Source organism: Geotrypetes seraphini, chromosome 14 (assembly GCF_902459505.1).
Source record: "Geotrypetes seraphini chromosome 14, aGeoSer1.1, whole genome shotgun sequence".
NCBI lineage: Eukaryota > Metazoa > Chordata > Amphibia > Gymnophiona > Dermophiidae > Geotrypetes > Geotrypetes seraphini.
In genome coordinates, this window is record NC_047097.1 from 54,212,016 (window position 1) to 54,235,343 (window position 23,328).

At 41.6% G+C, this 23,328-nt stretch overlaps 1 protein-coding gene across 6 annotated transcripts in view; it reads right to left on the bottom strand.

The window, feature by feature from the left end:
- Positions 1-23,328, bottom strand: part of CCDC33 (coiled-coil domain containing 33) — a 293,168-nt gene that overhangs the window by 163,452 nt on the left and 106,388 nt on the right. For all 6 annotated transcript variants that reach the window (XM_033919717.1, XM_033919716.1, XM_033919715.1 and 3 more), the window contains 2 exons: positions 13,513-13,646; positions 5,547-5,656 (listed from right to left, as the gene is read on the bottom strand). In XM_033919717.1, coding sequence (XP_033775608.1) covers positions 5,547-5,656; positions 13,513-13,646 — 244 coding nt within the window. The remainder of the gene's footprint in view (positions 1-5,546; positions 5,657-13,512; positions 13,647-23,328) is intronic.

The following is a 23,328-nucleotide window of genomic DNA, read 5'->3' on the forward strand; positions in this document are numbered from 1 at the left end:
TCCAAGTTTAGGGACACCAGAACAAAAACTTGTGTTTACAGAAGTTTCAGCCTTTATTAATTGCGGGTGAACTATAGTATATTGGTTTTACCAGAATAGAAATGCTACCTTGTTTTGCTGCTTGCTGCTACTGCTGTGCAGTTTTTTAGAGCAAGATTTTGATAGCTGGTTGTTTTTCTGTTTTTTATCTTTATTACTACCAAGACCTACCCCAAAAATAAGCCCTAGTTGCTGGCTGCAGCAGTGCTTCACCCCTCCTCCCCAACCGACCTGCCACCCCTCCCGCCGACCCATATCTCCATCTCTCCCTCCCATCCGAACCGCGAGACAGAAATAAATGTACCTTATAACAAACTGGCAGCATCGGCAGCAATCTAGACAGGCTGCTTCTCAGCCTGGGCCATTCCTCTGCCACATTGTTGATGACATCATCATCAACGCAGCAGAGGAAAGGCCCAGGCCGCGAAGCAGCCTGTCTAGATTTCTGCCGATGCTGCCAGTTTGTTAAAAGGTATTTATTTCTGTCTCGTGGTTCAGATGGGAGGGAGAGATGGGTCGGAGGGGGAGGGGCAAGAGGGGAGGGGGGTGCGGCGGTGGGGGGGATAGAAAGATGCTACATAGGGGATGGGAGGAAGGGAGGGATAGAAGCTGCAAGGGATGGGAGGGAGGGATATAAAGATACTGCACAAGGGGATGGGTGAGAGGGGAGGAAAGATGCTGCACATGTGGGGGCTAAAAAGGAAATAGGAAGAATTGGAGTGGAGGAGAGGAAGGGAGAGATGATCATTATACATGAAAAAAATTAGACATCCCTGAAAATAAGACCTAGTGCCTTTTTTGGGGTTAAATTAATATAAGACAGTGTCTTATTTTGGGGGGAACACAGTATTTATATACTTTAATGAAATACACAAATAATAATACACACTAAACACTATCATCTTATATAGACAATCCCAGATCATATCTTATTCCCCTATCCAGCTACAAACTAAGGGGTCTTGTTACTAAGGTGCGCTAAACACGAATGCACTAAACACTAATGCATGCTAATGCGTCCATTATATCCTATGGACGCGTTGGTGTGCATTAGCATTTAGCTAAATCTGCTACCATGCCTTAGTACGCGCCTTAGTAAAAGGAGTAGTAAATATCTTATTACAATAAAATCTAATTATTACTACTCATTGTGATTCAAGGATACTTCTAGCATTACTTATTGCAATTTTCCATTGAAGAAATTTGGTAAATACGAGGTGCCATCAAGAGAGCCTTCAGTTGACCCAATTCTCAGGATTTTGGACTGAACAAGACAGATATTATCCAAGAACTGTCTGTCTGAAATAGTCAACTATTAATTAGTTTTGTTTATTGATATATTTCTGTGGTCACCTTTCAAAACTACAACAAAGCAGTAAAGATTATGAAAACTAAAATAAATATAAGGGAATTCTCTTTTCCCATATCCAGTGAAGAAATCATATTGCATAAGGTCTGTTATACAATCTGCTCAACCACTCTTGATGTTGCAGTTTGCCCTGTGTTTGTACTTTGGATATATCAAGATGATGAGATAGTTTCCTGGTGCCAAACAATGTCATAAAACATATAAGCACTATTTTTGTAAAAATTCAGGAGCTAAACGTTTAGTGACAGTTTGACTTCATAACTTTAAATAGATAACAAATCTCTATCCCAAACTGAAATGTATAACTTCATCGGTTCAAAGTTGTTCATGTCTATTTGTCTTGGAAAAGTTCAAATTCCCAACACTGAAAATTTGAAAATACTGGGAGCGGTTGCCAAATGCTTTTTTTAAAAAAAAAATACAAGACCTTTGTTCAGCTCGCAATTTGCTGAAAATCAATGCACTTTGAATTCTTGTCTCCTGTAATCATGCACCTCTCGTTCAAGGGATGCTGCTCACGAGAATTCGCAAACAAAAGGTTGACCCTTGGTGCTCCACAGAACCAGAAGTCTGACAAAAACAAAAACACTGTGGAGAAGGTGACGTTCAAGATACAGGCTTTATTAAAAGTGCAGTCTAATAATCCACATGAAGAAATACCTAGGACCCAAATTATTGGGGACTTTGGACTCAACACAGTCCGTGTTTTGACAAAACTGTCTTTCGCAGGGGTCCCTGAAAATCCTAATACGAGAACTCGTGGATCAAAGACTAAAAACAATCCTGGGCAAAACCTCCAAAATCCCCAATAATTTGGGTCCTAGGTATTTCTTCATGTGGATTATTGGATTGCGCTTTTACTAAAGCCTATATCTTGAACATCACCTTCGTCACTGTGTTTTTGCTCAGGAGAATGTCAACATTTACAACAGAAGCAAAATATTTCTATCAAATTAATTTAAGGCACAAAAAAGTTTGATCATGTAAAACCTCTTGAAAAAAAAAATTCCCTTGGGATTTTGCAGCCCAATATTTGACCCTGCGTTTTATAGCATTAAATCTTAGCTGGCAAATTCTAGACCATTCCTCAAGCTTCGCTAGGTCTTTTCTCATGTTATCCACACCATCAGGGATATCTATCTAATTGCAGATTTTGGTATCATCTGCGAAGAGGCAAACCTTACCAGAGAGGCCATTAACAGTATTGCTTACCAAAATGTTACATTACATTACAAATTATATGCCAGTACCACAAAGATCAAGGCAGATCAGAAAAAAATAAAAAATAAAAAAACCAACCCTGAGCATTCTCAAAAATATGTCAGATCAAATGCAGGAATCCAAACATTTCAGTTTGCCAATACAAATTTCTGAAATTGAAAAGCTTTTAAAAATAATCATGAAAGAACCAAACTTTGTGGCACACCTCTGATAACATCCTTTTTCTCAGATTTAATTCCATTTACCATTAACCTCTGTCGTCTTCCTAGTCAATCACTTTAGGGCTCATACTGAGGAGACTCAGGTGGTTTTTTACTAAGGCGTGCTAGTCGATTTAGCACATGCTAAATGCTAACACGTCCATAGAACATAATGGGTGCGTTAGCATTTAGCGCGCCTTGGTAAAAGACCCCCTCGGTTTATTATATGGGACAGTGTCAAAGGCTTTGTTAAAGTCTAAATATACCACAATCACTCTCCCTCAAACTAACTTTCTGGTCACCCAGTCAAAGAAATTCATCAGCTTTGTCCGACGAGATCTGCCTCCAGTGAAACCATGTTGCCTCAGGTCCATTGGATTCCAAAAACTTTACTATTCTCTGTTTTAAAAGTGCTTTCATTAATTTACTTTCCACAGAAATCAGGCTTACTAGCTTGCCACTCCCAACCTCTTCCTTATTTCCACTTTTTGTGGAGAAGGACCGTCTCTGCCCCTTTCCAGTCCTCCGGTATCACTTCCGACCTGAGGAGCACCAAAAAGGTCAGTCAGCGGAATTCTCAGACACTTCCAAAAGTTCCTTCAGTACCCTTTGATATACCCCAACCAATCCCATCACTTTGTCTACTTTTAGTTTAGCCAGCTCCTTATGACCACAGACATCTGAAAATCATTCAGGGACTACTATATCTCCCATTCCTATTTGTTGATCTTCTGTGGTCCTTCTTAAATCCACCAACAGCAATGGTTTAGGTAAGTCTGCTAAATATATGGTCCTAAATTTAAATGGATAACATCCATTTAGATTAAGACAGCCATTTGTGCAGTTCTTTAGAATGGATACAGTTATCCAGATAACTTCTGGCCCTGCTTCTCCTATTCCACAGAAAACTATTGAACGGAGAATGAAATGACTGACCAAAACCTGTGTGTCAGCTGGCACAGAATTGTTAAATTGAATCTCAAAGGTCATATCTGATGGTACACTTCCCCCTCCGTATTCGCAAATTCCATATCTACGGATTCGGTTATTCGTGATTTTTGGCCAAAATTTTTTTTTTAATTTTTCAGGCTATTTTTAGCCCTATAAGCCCCCCCCCCCCCCCCTTAAACCTTACCTGGTGGTCTAGCGGGTTTTCAGGCAGGAGCAATCTTCCCACGCTCCTGCCCCGTGCAGATCACTCACAGGAAATGGCTCGAGAGACTACGGGAGCTCAAGGCAGCCATTTCCTGTGAGTGATCTGAACGGGGCAGGAGCATGGGAAGATCACTCCTGCCTGAAAACCCGCTAGACCACCAGGTAAAGTTTAAGGGGGGGGGGCTTTTAGGGCTAAAAATAGCCAGGGGAAGCAGAGGATAAGAGCAGAACTGGCCCGAATATTATTTGAGGTTTTTCCATATTCGCGGGCCGGCTCTGCCCCTAATCCCCCACGAATACGGAGGGGGAAGTGTAATTTTATATAAAATCTGGTGTCCATTAAGGAGGTAATTCTATACAATTTTGTGGCAAATGCATAAGCAATTGGAATCCCAAAATTTATGTATGCCTGTATCTTACATGGATCGAATCTGGGTGAAGCATGGGTAGAACTCATACACATTACATACAGAATTCTATGTTGCTCTCACATCTTTGATATTTAGGCACAAGCATTTACACTAGCTTTATGGATGACATTAAGCGCTCATGCCTACTTAGGCGCATATATACCTGACAATGCTAGTATCTTATAAAGGAAAGTGGGCATCTAATTTCCTTTATAGAATAGATGTCACATATGTCCTTTCAAATATCAACCCTCTTTAAATAATTTTTCATTTATGGTAGAGAAATGGAAATAAGAGGAACCAGTGTTAAGTATTATGCCCTTTCTAAAAGCCAGATAAAATGTAAGAACAGGCCATTGTAGTAGTAGCTGCCCTGGCCTATTTACTATTTATTTTAGCATTTATATACTAATCTAATCTAATCTAATCTAATCCTTAGGTTTGTATACCGCATCATCTCCACGTTCGTAGAGTTCGACACGGTTTACAGTAGGAGAAATAGGAAGGAACTACAACAGAGGGTTAGAGGTAGAAGTGTGAAGAAAATTTAGAGGACTTGGGATGCCAAGATATAAGAGTTTCCTTGATTCCTAAGTTGGAGGGAGACTTACATTTTTTGAGAAAAGCCAGGTTTTCAGATGTTTGCGGAAAACTTGGAGAGAGCTCAAGTTCAGAAGAGGGGAGGCAAGGTTGTTCCAGAGCTCAGTGATTTTGAAGTGGAGAGAGGTCCCTAGCTTTCCTGTGTGGGAAATGCCTTTTAGCGAGGGGAAGGATAGTTTTAATTTGTGGGAGGATCTGGTGGTATTAGGGTTTGAGGAATTCCAAGAAAGAGGGATAAAGGGAGGGAGGATACCATATAGGATTTTGAAAGTTAAACAGGCGCATTTATAGTGGACCCTGGCGATTATCGGAAGCCAGTGGAGCTTGGCCAGGAGCTACTATACTTATAGCTTAAGTGGTTTTACATTCAGGCACTTGAAAATTTTTTCCTCTCTGTCCTGGTGGGCTCACACTCTATCTAATGTACCTGGGGCAATGGGGGATTAAGTGACTTGCCCAGGGTCACAAGCAGTAGCATGGGATTTGAGCCCCACAACCTGAGGGTGCTGAGGCTGTAGCTCTAACCACTGTACCACGCCCTTCCTGACTCACCTGAATCATCTCTAAATAGTAATGGTGAAAAGGTTGGAGGTAATTCACGGGAATCTTGTAAGTGACGAGCAGTTCTTTGGTTTCACTATCTGCCACGCTCAAGATCACAGCTAGAAGGAAAAGAAAACAGGAAAATTAAAGCCATCATTTAGGTATGCTAAAATCTCACCATTTCTAGCCCTTGACACGTTTCAAAACAAAGACAGGCTGACAATGGAAATTTGACATTAGACATTGTGGAGATAATTCTATATAGAGGGAGCCAACAGTTTGGTGCCAGAAACAGGTATAAATGACCAGAACAGTTGCACATACATGCATAGATGCCAATATTCTAGCTGCATACTATTAAATAAGATGGCCCCCTGATTGTGATGGCACTTAGGAGGAAATGCTATAACCAGCGCCTAAACTTTATGGCGGTGGTAGATTTATTCATTTGATATACCACATTATTATACGAAGAATAAGCAGCGGTGAACCATCCAGAGTTGATAAATTTAAAAGAAAAGAACTTTGGTGTTATAGGAAAGTACCCCCCTAAAACCACCCTCCACTAAAACATTATAAAACATACCATTCATTCCACATTCAAACAACTTAGACATAATTTCTGCACTCCATAATATAGCAAAATCTAACCTACACCTAATTATTTTCCAAAGTCTTATTAAAACAAACATGTTTTCAGCCCTTTTTTTTAAACCAGTTAAGGGAATATTAGGTTTTTACCTCAATAATCTTCTTTCTAGTAGAAAGGCTTATGAATCTTGAACCACTGGGTTATTCCCCTCTAATCATGAGTTGTGTAGAAGGCATCATATAATTTTTTTCAGCTCCAGTGTCTACCAGCTGAGATAGTCGACCTGCACATTATCTACTCTTGCTACATGTGCTGCTGATAAAAGCCTGCAGGTGGACTTCTGCTCAGTGAAACAACAACTGGACCTCCTTTCTCAATGGGGCACACTTGGTGCCTCCCTGCCTGTTGACGTGTGCCATAGCTGTGCCATTGTCCGAGAACATCCTGACTGCTTTGCCTTCTAGGGTGTTCTCTAGAGTTTGCAGTGCTAGACAAATGGCTCACAGCTCCAATCTGTTGATGGACCATTTTCTCTTATAAGGTAACCATCGCTCTTGAACTTATGACCATCGTAATGACCCCCTCCCCAGCTGTAAAGACTAGCATCTGTTGTCAGGATCACGAAAGAGGATATTCAGAGAGGAAAGCCTTTGGACAATGACTGGAGCCACCAATGCAAACTTTGAAGTGCCTCCACTATCCAAGACCAGTGGCATCTGGAGATAATCTGTCTGTGAAGACTAGTGAGACAATACAGTAGTGCATCTTGGAAAGGGTGTGGTTCTCTATCACATCTCCCCCTCCCTCCTTTTCTCCAAAGTATATATATTGAGATCTTTAAGTCTCTCCTCATATGCTCTATGATGAAGAACACTGACCATTTTAATAGCCTTCCTCTGGACAGACTACATCTTGTTTATATCTTTTTGAAAGTGCGGTCTCCAGAATTGTGTACAATATTCTAAATGAGGTCTCACCAGAATCTTATACTGGCCATTCCTCTCCCTAAGCACACTTCTAGCTTTGGTCATCACCTTTTCAACCTGTTTGGCCACCTGGAGCACTATTCTGAAAAACTTAGTGTGCAAATCCATATAGTGTACAACTGCAAGGGTGGGGAGGCATTTATAGGCAGAACATGGGTGGATCCCTAATTTATGCACATAACTTAAGGAATACTATAAAGTGTGACATTTGTGCATATACTTTATGCCTGCCTATTTATTACATGGCATCATATGTTACAGTAGTACCCAAATGTTGGGGCTTACATGTAGACTGTAAATATAAATACCGTATGTAATATTTACTCACTTCTGCTATTTTTTAACAATTTGTTTTCCATTGTTTCCCTAGCTTCTGGGACTTATTTCTTTGGCTCTCCCCCCATATTTAAGGCCCGTTTGGCACTGTTTTGTTCTTCTTGGTGTGTTTAACCCTATTTTCTTTCGTCTGCTTGCTAAATATGCATTGCTTATCGAGTGTAAAACTTTGCCTATTGTGTATTGAGAGGTAAGGATGTGTTTTCCTGTCATACAAAACTAGGAAACATTGGCACCTCTCACTTGCCACACTAAAAATAACCCTTCCCTGGATTACAAAAGCCTCTCCCCCACACCCACCCCCCCACACACACAGGTGCCACTGGCCATTCTAAAAGGGGCAAGACAACAAAATTATTTCTAATACTTCTCTGCAAGCTGGAAGTGGGCTAATGCCCCCTTTCATAACAGATGGTACAGTATAATATAGTCTGCAGCACTGAACTACAGTAGGCTATAATAACGTGCTGATTTCATTATGCCCATAGCTAGATTTAATAGTACCTATGGTATCAGCCTCTAAGCTACAAAACGTTTCTATTCATTCTTCTGGCATTGTATTTTTCTCTGACAGCACTTAATCCAACCTTGCTCTCGCTCCCTAATCAAGTTATTTCAAGAACATGAAAAGGCTTTTTCCCTTTTGTGTCTTGCACACAGCCCGACACCTGAAGCATGAGATCACACGTCTTACCCTTGCCTTTTCTATTCTCTGTAACTCGGTGAGCCATGACATTCCCGTGGTGTGTCCCGGGAAACGGCAAGCAGCGGCACACATTACCTGCAATTAGGCTGTCAGAAATAGGGTGGCAGGAAAGTCAGCAGGCTCTCATTCAACTCTGCTTGCTCTGCTAAGCTAATTTCTTTCCATCCTTCTTCAGTCAGTTTGAACATTTTATTCCTATCTAAACAGATGAAATAGCTCAGGAGTTGCAGTGATCAGGGAGAGGAAGACCAGAAAATGGAGGCAAAAAGCTAGTTACCATATATCTCCAGATTATTACAAGTGGCAGGATGATCTTATCCTGATATGCAAGTCCTGCTTTTCTAATTACAATAGCTCCACTGATTAACACAAAGAATGATCACCTGTATGTGCCTTCAACAACACTGAAGCATGAGGTTAATGCGAAACGCCTACTATGGACCCATTCAAACGGCGCATACTACTGGGATGTCCTCTTGACGCAGAAGCTGTTGCCAGCGATCTGTCACATCTTGGAAGACTACTTTATCTTCCAACAGAAGATTGGGCAAATGACACTGTAGAACTGCTACATCGGGAGACCCCAGACTTCAATGGTCCAGACTTCTGGCCTGCAAACTTACCAGAATTAAACCCAGTTGACTACCAGTTCTGAGAGCTAATATAGGAACACGTCTACCAGACAGCGATATCTGACGTCGAAGACTTTAAATGGCGCCTCACCTGTTTGGGCTGAGCTGAAGCAGAGTGTCACTGACAAGTCCATAGATCAGTGGCGGCCAAGGCTGAAGGTGTGCCTTCATGCAAAGGGAGCACACTTTGAACATCTGCTTAACTGAAACATTACTTTTTGACTTTACATTTTTCTGCAAGATACGCCATAAAACTTTTTGATGTGTTTTTATTCAGTTCACAATTCATTTTCACGAGGTGAGTCCGATTTATAGGGAAAATAAATCGAAGTGAATCGGTGAATCAATTTGAATTGGTGAATTGGGCAGCACCAGCATGGACATGCAAAATAACAGAACACGACATAATTTACCAGTCCAAATTGCTAAGGCAAGGGTGGGCAATCTTGGTCTTTGAGGGCTTCAGCCTAGTCGGGTTTGCATGATTTCCCCAATGAATGCACTGCCTCCATTTTATGCGGCTATCTCATGCATATTCATTAATACATATTCATTGTGTTTCCCCGAAAATAAGACACTGTCTTACATTAATTTTGGGCCCAAAAAAGGCACTAGGGGCTCCATTTACTAAGCTGTGCTAGCATTTTTAGCACATGCTGCAGATTAACGCAGATTGCCCCCGGCACCAAAAACTAATGCCAGCTCAATGGTGGCGTTAGTGTCTAGCACGTGAAGCAATTCAGTATGTGCTAAAACCGCTAGCGCAGCTTAGTAAAAGGAGCCCTAGGTCTTATTTTCAGGGATGTCATTTTTTTTCATGTACAATGATCATTTCTCCCTTCCTCTCCTCCGCCCCAATTCTTCCTATTTCCTTTCTCTCCCCCACATGTGCAGCATCTTTCCTCCCCTCTCACCCATCCCCTTGTGCAGTATCTTTCTATCCCTCCCCCATCCCCCTGTGCAGCAGAACCCTTGAAGCTTCTATCCCTCCCTTCCTCCCATCCCCCTGTGCAGCATCTTTTTATCCCTCCCATCCCAACTGCCGCCGCTGCACACTCCACCTGCTGACCCTTTCATCTCTCCCTCCCATCCGAACCCCGATAGCGTGCCAAAATACCTGGAAACAAACGGCAGAAAAGGCTGAATCGCGGCCTGCCCTTTTCACATAAAGACGTTCCTCTGCTGCATCACTGATGATGTCATCAGCAACGTGGCACGGAACGGCCGGGAGTGAGAAGGGCAGGCCACGATTCAGCCTGTGCTGCCGACGCTGCCGTTTGTTTCCAGGTATTTTGGCTCATGGTCGGGGTTCGGATAGGAGGGAGAGATGGAAGGATCGTCAGGGGTACGGGAAGCACTGCTACTGGCAACTAGGGCTTATTTTCGGGGTAGGTCTTATTTTCAGGGAAACATGGTTTTACATTTCCTGCTCATGCTCAACCATATATTTCTTCCTTTCTTTTCTCCTATTACTATGTTATTATTGACCATTGTAAACCACTTCATAGATGGTATATAAAACTATTAATAAACTTAAAAATACTTGAAACTTGAAGCGATGAATAGGGTGGCCTTTCCATGCTCTGAACTTACACCATTTCAGAAACGATCTCAATTTAAATGTAAATCATTTTAGCTCCAAGGCCTTTTGTAGTAACAAAAAAAGGTCTTGCCATTTAAGCAGAAAAGGATAAAATATTCTAACCTACCTCTGTGCCAAAAAAACAATTTGCTGATCTGATATTATTTCATTCCTGCATTTACTGCAGATTTAAAAAGCCAAGCAGTCTTAGGACATAAGAATTGCCATCCTGGTCAGACTGATGGTCCATCTAGCCCAGAATCCTGATTCTAACAGTGGTCAATTCAAGTTACAATTTCCTGGCAGTTTCACAAAGAGTTGCAAGACTCCATGGCACCCAGGGAGAAGCAGTAGCAGTAATGGTTTATGGACTTTACCTATAGGAATTCATCCAAATCTTTTTAAATACTGCTACATTTACTGCCCTTGCAACTTAACTATGTGTTAAGTGAACAATATTTTCTCAAAATTGTTTTATATGTACTACTATGCAATTTTAGGGTTGTCCAGAAAAACCTAAAGTTGGAAAACTTGGGTGAATTGAAGCTTTTTCCATGAATTTGATTATGCTTGATCAGAAAATAATTTTTAAAAAATTTTGAAAGCCTAGCCTGGGGTTGCTCAAAGCCACTGATTACATAAAGCTCTGTTTTTCTTAAAATTTGCTATTATTTTTGCTTAATGGAGCAAATTTATTGGTATTATAGTTATAACTTTTATGTTTTCACACTCAGCAAATAACACATTGATAAAAAGGCATTTATGCAAAAAAAAAAAATTAGCAGTATTTTATTAAATGAACCTTCAATATCTGCACTTTATTGTGAAAAATAATAGAAATTTAACATACTTCGCTAATAGCTAAACACATACACTTTGATGTCTTCATCTACCAATGGGATTCTAAATACTCAAGCATTCAATGTCTTCTTGAGATAGGCAGGATAAAACCCACAATGCCTCTAGTGAATCCATGTTGCCTCGGGTCCTGTAATCCACTGGATTTCAGAAACATCACTATTCTCTGTTTTAAGAGAGTCTCCATTAACTTATTTACCACAGACGTCAGACTTACTGGCCTGTAGTTCCCTACGTCTTTCTTACTTTCATTTTTGTGGAGGGGGACCATATCTGCCCTTCTCCAGTCATGCGGTACCACTCCTGACTCTAGGAAAACATTGAAAAGGTCAGACAGCAGAGCCACCAGAATTTCCCTAAGTTCCTTCAGCACCCTCGGATGTATACCATCTGGCCCCATTGCTTTGCCCACCTTTAGTTTAGATAGCTCCTCATGAACACAGTCCTCTGAAAATCAATCAGGGTCTATCACACTTCCATCCCTATTTGCATTTGTCTTATGCGGTCCTGCTCCTGGCACTGCAGCTATGAACACATAACAGAAATATTTCTTAGGCAATTCAGCCTTATCTTTATCAGCTTCTACATATTTCTCCCCTTCACCTCTGTCTCATAATTCCACTTTTGCACTTCTTCCTATCAATAATATGTCTGAAAAATATCTTGTCCCTCCCCCCACCCCCGTTTTACTATGTCAGCTATTTTTTTCTTCCATTTGCATCTTTGTTTTCCTGACAACTTGACCAGCCTCTCTTAACTTTTCCAGATTTTTTTCCTGTCTTCCTCTTTCTGCCATCTTTTGTAGCTTATGAAAGCTAACCTCTTTTTTCTTACCTTTTCAGCTACTACTTTTGAGAAACAAAGTGACCTTCTTTTCATCTTATTTTTACTTACTTTTCCATTCAAAATAGTTTCTTTACCTTACAATAGCTCCTTTCAGTTTTGCCCTCTGCTTTCCTCCTTCTTCCAGATGTTTCCATCCAGACAACAATTCCTTGACGTAATCCACCATCTGAACAAAGTTAGTTTTTTTAAAGTCTACTTTTGAATGAGCCCTCTCTACACCTGTCTTAATATTAAACCACACCGTGTGGATTCAGTCCTCAAAAAAAGATATAGAATTCTTGAAAGATACAGAGATTGGCAACAAAAAATGATAGAGGGTATGTGGCTCTCTTATGAATAAGGCTAAACAGGGTAGGGCTCTTCAGTTTGTTAAAGAAAGAGAAGGGATATGAGGCGCTTTGTTAAAACAAGAGTGATGTCAATCAGGTTAACACAGAACAGTTATTTACACCAGTGGTTCTTGTATCTGTTCCTGGGGGGACCCCCAACCAGTTGGGTTTTCAAGATATCCCTAATGAATATGTATGAGGCAGATTCACATTATAATAGAGGTGACAGGCATACAAATCTGCCTTATCTTGAAAACCCAACTGGTTGGAGGTCCCCCAGGACAAGTTTAAGAACCACTGATTTACACCTTTCAGACATACTAGGGCATACCACAAAATTAATTGGTAGATTTAAAAACATAATTAAGAAAGTGTTTAAGCCCAGACACTACTAAGTTGTGGATTTTGTTGCCACAGGATATGGTCAAAACCAGCGATGTACCTGGTTTGAAAAAAGGTTTTGAGAAGTTTCTAGAGAACAGGTCTGTTAGTAATGATTAGCCAGGTAGATCTGGGGGATAACAAACTCGTACTGCCTGGAGCTGACCAAGACCAGGGATCTCTCCATTAGAACTAGTTACATACTTCCATGTGACTCAAACTTGTTCATGTTTGAGACAGGATGCTCAGTATGATGGACCATTGCTTTGGCTGTTTTAGGGTTTCTTCTCCCTCCAAAATGCATATATAGGCATATATGAGTTATGTTTTTTAAAGCTGTTCTTAAGTTGGATTTGTATGTAACTTAGAACTTGTAGATTTTAAGATTCTTGCTGCTTACCTCTGCTCCCAGCTGACAAAAGGACCAACTGTCCCTATCAGTGGAACAGAAACTGTCCCTATCTAAGGTACAGAAAGCACAACCACACACTGTTCTTAATGTGGTAATGAATTATTCCTGAACCTGTTGTGGGAGAAGTGTAGGAGTCTAATCCACTGGAAATACCAGTGAATCTAATGAAGTCATGACCACATTCATATTTAAGTCGGGTGTCTGTAACTCGGGACCTGACTGTATGCAGCATGTATAGCACATTCATGAAGCAAAAGGCATGTGTGAGGCATGCATTGCTCTAAGAAATATTTCTTCTCATTCCTAATGTCTCACCTTCATGATCTATATCCTCACTGTCAATTTCCAGTGTCAACTTCTCTTGCCAGGTTGGGGACTGTGTTGGATATTGGCAGGCATGTGTCACCCCTTGGGCTGCCCACTTCTTCTTTTCATCTGATGCAGTTTTACTGAAAAACATATTTTAACAACATAAAATGTTTTACTAAATGTTTTGAACATTTAGTCATAGTCTCAAAGACCTCATCTTCTGCAATTTGACTCCTGCATAAAAATATAGACTGCTCCCTCTCCAAGCATACACCACCTTTCAGCTGGATTTTCTCTCTGATGGGTCAATGCTCAGAACTTCAGTGTTATAGCGAACAGCGTCCAGAAATAGCTCAAGAACAATGCATAACACAGCTCCCCAAAGCTAAAGCTTTGTCATCTCAAAAGATTCCTAGATAAAACCCTCGCCTTCCAAGCAGCCAAGCTGAACAGATGGCTAGCCCAAATGATACTCGAGGCCCCCACCTACCTCGGCTTCAGAAAATTACTCAAAACCTACCTTTTCAGCAAACAAGACCCTTAAACCGACCCTTCTGATAATCTCCGGGCCCCTTGCTCGGCTCATCTCCTCCTTCATGACAGCTCCTATCTTCCCCTTCTTCTACCCTCTTCCTTCTTCATCTGCCAAGTTTGGCTAAATTTGTTGTAAATCCGATAAATTTGTTGTAAATCTACATGTCTATGCGGATCCTAATCTAATTAATGTAAACCGCCTAGAACTCGCTGGGTATGGCGGTATATAAGAATAAAATTATTATTATTATTATTATAATACTACAGTAATTGCATACAAATATGCATGCTGTGAGACTAAAACTAAGGAGAAGGAACATACCTGACGCATGCACACAAGAGTTTCACAGTAAGCACAGTTCCTGTGTGCAGGCCCAGACAAATCCAGAAGAGAAGCATGCACTGGCAGTGTTCCTCTGTGCCTTTAAATATAAGCCTTTCAATGATTTTTCCACTGGAAGGCTTATATTTAAGCATAGAAAACAAGTGACAACGTGTACTTTCATTTTCGGCTTTGCCTAGACTCGCACCCCTGTTTTTCACGCCCAGTGCTTAGAAGCTTGCAGAGGCTTCTTTCTATTCCAAATTCAATCAAAACTGGCAGAATTTAAGAAAGCAATCATGGGAAATCCTCACTTCAAACATCCCAAGAGTGGCCTTGTTTTGTGCACTGTTCTCCATTCATTTGGGAGGAAATAGAAAAATGACCTCGTTAACATCTATTCTAGTATGATTTTTGTGTTCTCACCCTAACTTTTTAATGTAAATCGCTTAGAAATATTTATAAGAGTTTTATCAAATTTTAAATAAAACTTGGAACTCTTTTCCTCTTCTCATTTTGTTGTGGTTTTTTTTTTCTTTTAAATCCAAATCTCTTCTTTCTAGTTCTGAACAAACTTTTCATCTTTCATCCCAATCTCTCTTCCCATCCACCTTCACCTCAAGCCAATATACATAGGTACAGTATATACAAATCCAGAGACATAGGTAAGAGGTTACTGATCAGGGAAGGCAGGAAAATATGGCATGAGAGCAGTTCAGTGTTGGAGGGAGTTCAGGTGTTCTCAGAAGTTGTCTGTTAAATTTTATGGTCATAAACTATTATTACAATAAACAGTCCTTATTTCATTATTAAGAAGTGAGCACCCTTTAGAACAATGGTTCCTAACCCTGTCCTGGAGGACCACCAGGCCAGTCGGGTTTTCAGGATAGCCCTAATGAATATGCATGGCACAGATTTGCATGCCTGGCACCTTCATTATATGCAGATCTCTTTCATGCATATTCATTACGGCTAGCCTGAAAATCTGACTGGCCTAGTGGTCCTCCAGGAGAGGGTTGGGAACCACTGCTTTAGAATAAAAGGGGTCACTATTCAGTGATTGAACTGGGAAGGAGCGAACCTGTCCAGTTAAAGCACATGTGCCTGCCTATCTATTGATAGTCAGTAGCACTGTCACTGAATATCAACATTAATAATAATAATAATAATAACTTTATTCTTGTATACCGCATTACCATGGAAGTTCTATGCGGTTAACAGATGAAGAGACTGTACATTTACAGCGAAGTTACAATTTCGTTAATGTTACATTTACATAATAGACTATACATTTTCAGTCATGTTACATTTACATTTTAGACGTTAACTTTACGGTGAAGTTATTTTTTACAGCTAGGTTATATATTCGGAGTAGTTACATTTGCTATAAGTTACATACAGCGGTGTTACAAATGGCAGTGTTACATACGGAGGTAAAGAGTCTGGGGGTGAGTCGAGGTCAAAGGAGGAGGGAGGGTAGATCAGAGGAATTTATCAAAAAGGTAGGTTTTGATTAATTTCCTGAATGTTTGATAGGGGGGGGGGGAATTGGAGATGAGAGTAGAGAGGCATTTGTTCCATTTGCCTGCTTGGAATGCTAGGGATCGGTCGAGGAATTTTTTGTAAAGGCAGCCCTTCAGGGAGGGAAAGGAAAACATGTAGGTATTTCAAGTACGAAAGGGGCCAGCAATTTCAAGGTGCTCAGATAATCACCCTTGTACTGTCTGGTTAGTACCAGGGTGGTCTGTGGACAGAACCAGTACTTAACCAGTTTGCAGTGATATTCCGTTTAAGTGGCTAAATAAGCAGATTAAAGTTAGGACCGCAAAAGACTGTCCTAAGTTTATCCACTGAGCTAACCAGTTTGAATATCAGCTAGTGTCCAGTTAACTTCCAGGTGACCACAAATATTCAGATATTGCTGTAAATGCCTGGCATTGACTATCTGGGCCCAGTTCGGCCCGCAGCCTGCCAGCAGCAGCTTTAAAAAAATGTCGGCTACCAAATCGCTCCCCAAGTGAACGGTGCCTCATTATAGGGGAGGGAAAAGGGCTGCATTCTGGTTTGATACTGAAGAATAAAAGGCCTGTGGAGGGAAAAGGATATCTGAAAATTTTAAACAAAAAAAAAAAAAAAAAACTTTGTTCAAATCATCCAGAAATCAGAAAACAGACAGGAGGTGAAACGCATCCATTCAACTCTCTTAATTTCCTTTTTTGGCCCCATCTTCCAGTTGACCTGAAAAATCCCCTAGTCTGTAATCTATTCTACTGATTCAAAATTTCCTGTTTGGCAATTAAACTATAAATAAACCTGTCTTTTCTCTCTGATTAAGATCACCTATTGCTGGTTCTGGCATGTGATTGCTATGGTTACCACAGACAATTTAGTTCTGAAGTACTCAAGAGCTTAAATCTATTTTTTTATTCAGAATGCTTAGTTTCGATAAAGCCAAGACTGACATGACTTTGCTAGGTTACAGTCAAACATTCCCATTTGGAATGATACTATTCATTTATCTAACTTATTAGCCAAAGGCTTTTTGTCTACAGGAACCAGCATGATGCCTAGTGAAAACTACCACACTTATTTCGATAGGCTACTGACTGGCATTTGAGTTGTCACATGGACTCTGTATTTGGTAGGTATTTTCAAATAAGGCCTCTTAAAATTTTGTAGTTAGTAGAGCTGCTTACCTGTAAGTGATCCCTATGGATAGGAGAAATAGTCCCACATATGGGGGTAATGCCATCATATCTTACAAATAGGGTGTGGGTTCATTGACTGGAAAAAGCTAGAAAAATTTACATACTTGCACTATACACTGCACCCTGATCCCTCAGTCTATTACATAGCTAATGATAATGCAGACTAAAAGGGTGATTCATCTCTAATCTATTTGTCCTCACAGAACTTTGCTTTCTCCATGGATAAGCGGGGTAACTCACCCCACATGTGGAGGGCTTCTAAGCTATGGGGTTTTTTTTTCATGTCCCATCCATCCCATTCTGCAAAATAGTTCATAATTTGGGCGATTGAAGAAAATTTAATATATGACCTCTAGGCATTAGTGAGATGTAAATATGTGCCTTAAACTCTACCTGATGAATATTCTACTCATAGCAATAAAGTTTTTCTTACCACTCACCACTGCCGGACAGATTAGGCTCAGACATTCAATGCCTGGGGTAGAGGAGTAATCTAATGGTTAGTGCGATGAGCTGAGATCCTAGGGAACTGGGTTTTATTCCCACTGCAGTTCCTTGTGACCCTGGGCAAGTCACTTAACTCTCCAGTGCTCCAGGTATAAAAAAACCCACCTTAGACTTTGAGCCCATTAGGCAGAGAAAAGTACCTGTATGTCTAGTAGCACCATAGAAATGATTAGTAGTAGTATCCAGGCACAGATACTGGGTGAGCCGTGATACCTAAAAGTTATGCGAGTACAGCCACTGTTGTATACGCATAGCTACCCAGGCACAGTTAGGACTGCTATTTACACAACCCTACTTAACCAATTAGCTATGCAGGCACCAGCTCTGCATATCAGGTGCCCTTATAATTCTGGGACTGCCCCAACTCTGTCTCTGGATAGTCAGAGCTGATATTCAGTGGCAGTACCTGGTTAAATGCCACTGAATATTGGCAGCCTATCAGATCAGCATTGTTTAAGCAGACAGAAGCCTCTCCTGTCACTTGAACATATTGTATATCTGCGTCAATGTTACTGCCTTACAAATTTCAAGAAGGAAAGAATAGTAGTTCCAGGATAAACTGTATAAATATCTATTGCTGTAACCTGATGATCACGTACATGATCTGCCCCCCCCTCCCCCCCAAAAAAGGTCTGCTTTCCAATGGAAGTACTTCAAAGATCCAGTTAGATCAGTGTTCTTCATTGCAAGGCCTACGGGACATTGGCAGCCCTTGGGAACAAACCATTAGGGTGGCCCTCACCATTGCTGTTTATTTTTTTTTTTTTCCAATTAATTTATTCTCTTCATCCACCATACCACTCTTCTATCAGATCAGTCTGGTCCCATCTGGACTTTCCCAGCCTCCTCTCTCTCTACCCTTCAGAAGGTCTTACTCCCTCCCTGTCATTCACAGCACCTGGCAGTCTTACAAAGTTGGGTTTTCTCAGCAAAGATTCATCCAGGCTTCTTCCAGCCTCTTTGGAGGCCTTCCCTTTGTATGTCCTCCCACACCACAACAAAAAGTTGCAGTAGAGGGAAGGCCCCTGGGATGGCTGGAAAAAGCCAGAAGAATCGGGAAAACCCAACTTTGTAAGACCATCAGATAATATGAATGGCAGGCAGGCCCACTGAAGGGGAGAGGAGACCAGGAAAGACCAGACGGTACCAGGCAGAAGAGGGGCAGAGTCACTGGAAGGAATCAGGCAGGAACAGAGAGATTGAGATTGTGGTTGGGGAAAGTAGGGAGAAATATCAGACTTGCGAAGGAGGAGAAAGGAAGGCTGGCAATGAGAGAGACTACTTCGGACCAGGCAGAAGAGGAGAGTCATCAGACTTGGGGAGGGAAGACCATAGTGTGAGATGCCAGCCCACAGGGGATGAGGGATGAGGTGTACAGGAGGAAGGAAATGAAACTGAATATGGGGAGGGAAAGAGACAGAGCAAAGAAATGCTGAGGAAGGAGGGAGCATAGGGACAGGGACAGGGACATGGAGTAGTGCTGGAAAGGGGGAGGAATACAGACATGTGATACTAGATAGAAGGGAAGAAAAGAAAGGGAGGAAATGGTATACATGGATAGAGGGGAAAAGAAGAAACACACCACGTAAATCAATTTTTTTTGTTACAGCTCCCTCCTTATGGAACGCTATGCCTCAACATCTTAGACAGGAAAACTCTATTACAAAGTTCAAATCAAATCTTAAATTATTCTTGTTTAAAGATGCATATAATACATGAGATAAATAACTCGAGAAAGGAATAATTTACATTCCCCCCTCCCATTTGTGTCTTCCTCTTACCTCGACTTTTCTTTTATCACATTGCATTTCTTTCCCTCTAGCCCTCCTATATCATGTTGGTTGAATATTACATTCCCTGCAACTGTTAACGTTTAAAATTTTTTTAATATCCAATTTTATTGTAAACCGTTTAGCACTTTTCTGATAGTATATCAAAAATTAAATAAACTTGAAACTTGAAAGATGAGATTTTGGACAGAGATGGAGGACAGAGAACTGGAAAAGGCTGGAGGAGATGATGCACATGGGTGGAGAACGGAGAAGGGAAGAGTGGGAGGAGATGGTGCACATAGAGGACAAGAGAAAGGAAAAGCGCAGGAGCAGATTTCCTACTGCAAAAATGTTGGATGTGCTCCCCCACAAATTCACGGTCCGTGATTCGCGATCCCGGTCATTTGCAGTATTTTCCAACCGTGAATGACCAGGCAGGAGAGGACAACAGGGGAGACAGGAGAGGGCAGCTGGAGAGGCAGGAGAGGGCAGCCGGAGCGCTGGCGAGTGAAGGAAATCACTCGCGGTATGCTCCGACCACCTCTTTCTGTACTCTAATTAGAAAATAGATATACTGTATATTGAAGGAACTAAGGCCAGTACTGGGCAGACTTGCACAGTCTGTGACCCGTATATGGGCATTCAGTTGAGGATGTGCTGGGGAGGGCTTCGATGAGTTGGAGTTAGCTTTGATTGAGACTCCAGTGGATAGAACCTAAGCACATTACCAGGCAGAACTCTGGGTTTCTGGCCCAAAAATATCTAAGAAAAAGAACCATTTAAATTAAATTATTAATTTATAGAGCATGTACACTTGGGCAGACTGGATGGGTCATTCGGGTCTTTATCTGCCATCATATACTATGTCACCATGTTACTTCCCTTATCCCCCTCCCCCTCCAAACCCCATACCCTCCCAGCACATGAATTATAAGGGTCTGAAATGATTTACTCATTGGGTAAGTATAACAACTGGCAATCAGTTTATAGACCCTAGTGGGGAATACAATCAGCAACAAAAGAAGACCACCCTCCCATTAAATATACAATGCCAGAAAGGGCCTGAGCTCTTATAGGTCCCTCCCTCCATGCACCTCCTCAAGGTCTCAACTTTCAATCCAAGTCCAACAAGGAACTAAAAATAAAGTTAACGTTCTTCCCTGATACTCTCCTAACTATAGGAACCCTAACTTTCCACATTAAAGTGCCTCAGGTAGCCCTCCCAGTATATTCAAAAGTTGACTCCGAGGAATCTGAACTATGAATAATGCTCGTGATTCATTAACGATTGATGATATGTAATCCTACTGTAGTTCCCGGTTCATATCCAAAATCATGCGAGACAACGGCGCGCCGACAACTGAGCGCAGACAACTGAGCGCAAGGTTGACGGCGCGCCGAAGAAAAGCACTATTTTAAAGGGTTCCGACGGGGGGTGTTGGTGGGGAACCCCCCTATTTTACTTAACAGACATTGTGCTGGCATTGTGGGGGGTTGTAACCCCCCTCATTATACTTGAAACCGAACTTTTTGCCTGTTTTTTAGGGAAAAAGTTCAGTTTTAAGTATAATGTGGGGGGTTACAACCCCCCAAACCCCCCACAATGCCAGCGCAACGTCTGTTAAGTATAGTGGGGGGTTCTCCCCCTCACACCCCCCGTCGGAGCCCTTTAAAATAGTGCTTTTCTTCGGCGCGCCGTCAACCTTGCGCTCAGTTGTCTGTGCTCAGTTGTCGGCGCGCCGTTGTCTCGCGCGATTTAGTCCCGTCACCGTAGTTCCCTGCTATTTTTAGTGGGTTAAATGTATGTACTGAAAGTATTGTTATAAGTTGCTCTTTGAATAATTGTGAATGTTTTATGCTGTAAACCGCTTAGTTATAGGCAGTTAAGAAATTTTAGAAATAAATAAATAAAATCAAAATATATGCTTCCCAAACAGTTAAGAATTGTTCTTCCTACACCTGGGTAGTTCCATAAAACACAAAGAGTGGAACCTGGAGACACGTTCCCAGTAGGAAGGCTGAGTCTCCTGCTTCCAACTTTGTATTTTCTCATTAAAAAGGAACTAACAGCAGGTGGTTGACAAGTATTACGGAACAAATTGTTTTTAAAAAGGTATAAAAGATGACCTAATTTTGTAATCTGTCTTATACAGTTGGTTTTGTTTAAGCAGGACAGTCTGATTCAACCCTGGTTGTACTTCACTGCATGCACAGACTATTAGTCCTGCTTTTATTAGAGAAAATTAAAACCTACAAATCTAGGCATGTCAATTTGATCCACTCTTTTGTTGGGATGCGCATTCATTACTGTTTCTTTAAAAACACACTGCAGCTAAATTGAGTTAATGCTCACTATTCTAGGAAATAACACATTCAGTTGCTTTATGTGCATTTAAACACCGTAGTGCACATTTAACATAAGAACATAAGAAGTTGCCTCCGCTGAGGCAGACCAGAGGTCCATCTTGTCCAGCGGTCCGCTCCCGCGGTGGCCCCTCAGGCCTAATTGCCTGAACAGTTTCCCTGACTAATTTTGTAACTGCCTCTAATCCTCTAATCCTATCCCTATAACCTACCTCAACTCCTATCTGTACCCCTCAATCCCTTTGTCTTCCAGGTACCTATCCAAACCTTCTTTGAAGCCCTGTAGCCCTGTTATCTTCACATGAATGTTATGAGATGAACTGAAAAAAAGTGTCTAAAAATCTAGAAAATTTCAGATAAAAATGAAATCTCATTAAATTATTTTTGCCTGTATACATCCAAACTCTTTGGAGGGCAACATTTATCATGTCCTGTACACAGTGGTGTAATGAAAGTGAGCGGTGCCCCCCCCACCTCCCTCTCCTTCCCTGATCCCACTTTCCGCGAGCGCCCCCACTTCCCTTCTCCCTTATCTCTAGTTGAAATTGTTGTTCTCGGCGGTGAACATGCTCCTCACAACCTCGTCGAATCTCCATCTGATATCACTTCCTACGCGCGGTCCCTGGATGCGAAATCAGCAGGAGAGCCTGACGGGGTCGCGAAGAGCACGTTGTTGACCGCCGCGAACAACAATTTCAACTAGAGATATGGGGGAAAGGGGGCACGTGCGTGGATGGGAGGTACGGGAAGAGGCGGGAGGGGGGCGGAGAGGAGGAAGGGGTGCCGGTGCCACCACCAACATGGCACCCGGGGCAGACCGGACTCCCTCGCTCTCCCCATTACTAAGCCACTGCCTGTACAGGAAGTACACTGATGTACAGACTATGTAAACGGGACATAAATTCAAAATCTTAAAATTCAGAAACAACAACACATTATCAAATCGTTCCCATTGAAAACTTTGGCCTATGTTCGCTTTACCAGAAGACCAGATGGTAGCTCCAGGCAAGTGGGACAAGATGAGAGAATGTCCTTGAAATCCGCCCAGTTGCTCAAAGCCTCTCATTCTCCCTCCATCCCTGGCACAGTTCCATGCCAATAGGGAACAGTTTCCAATTCTGTTGTCAAAACCGTTCTCTTCTCCTCAAAGCTAAGCAGTAGTTGAAAAATTAATGAGGTTTGTTTTTTTTTCTTCTTTTAAGCTATTAGGTAGCCCTTCCCCCATCCCCTACTTTTTCCTTTTATTCTCTGTGCTGCTAGCTTATATGCCGCTAGTTCAATAGAGAACTGGTTCACAAAGAAGACCCATAATGAGGATCCATTGCTAGGAGGCCACATTTTCTTCCCTTAAGTGTAGATATTAGTATGGTAGTTGCTAATTGGTCATATGGCAGAGCCCAGCATTTGGCTTGGCAGCCTTTTGCTTTCCTTTCCACTACCCCCCTCCCATCCAGTCTCTTTTGGCTTTGTCTGACCTTGCAGGTTAAACGCTCACAGCAACATCCATTATTGATGAAAATGGTCTTTTGCATTCAGCACACTGCAAAAAGAAATGCAGTGTAGGTTTTGGCTATCGATCGCACCACACATCTTACTTCAGGGTCAATGAGGAAAC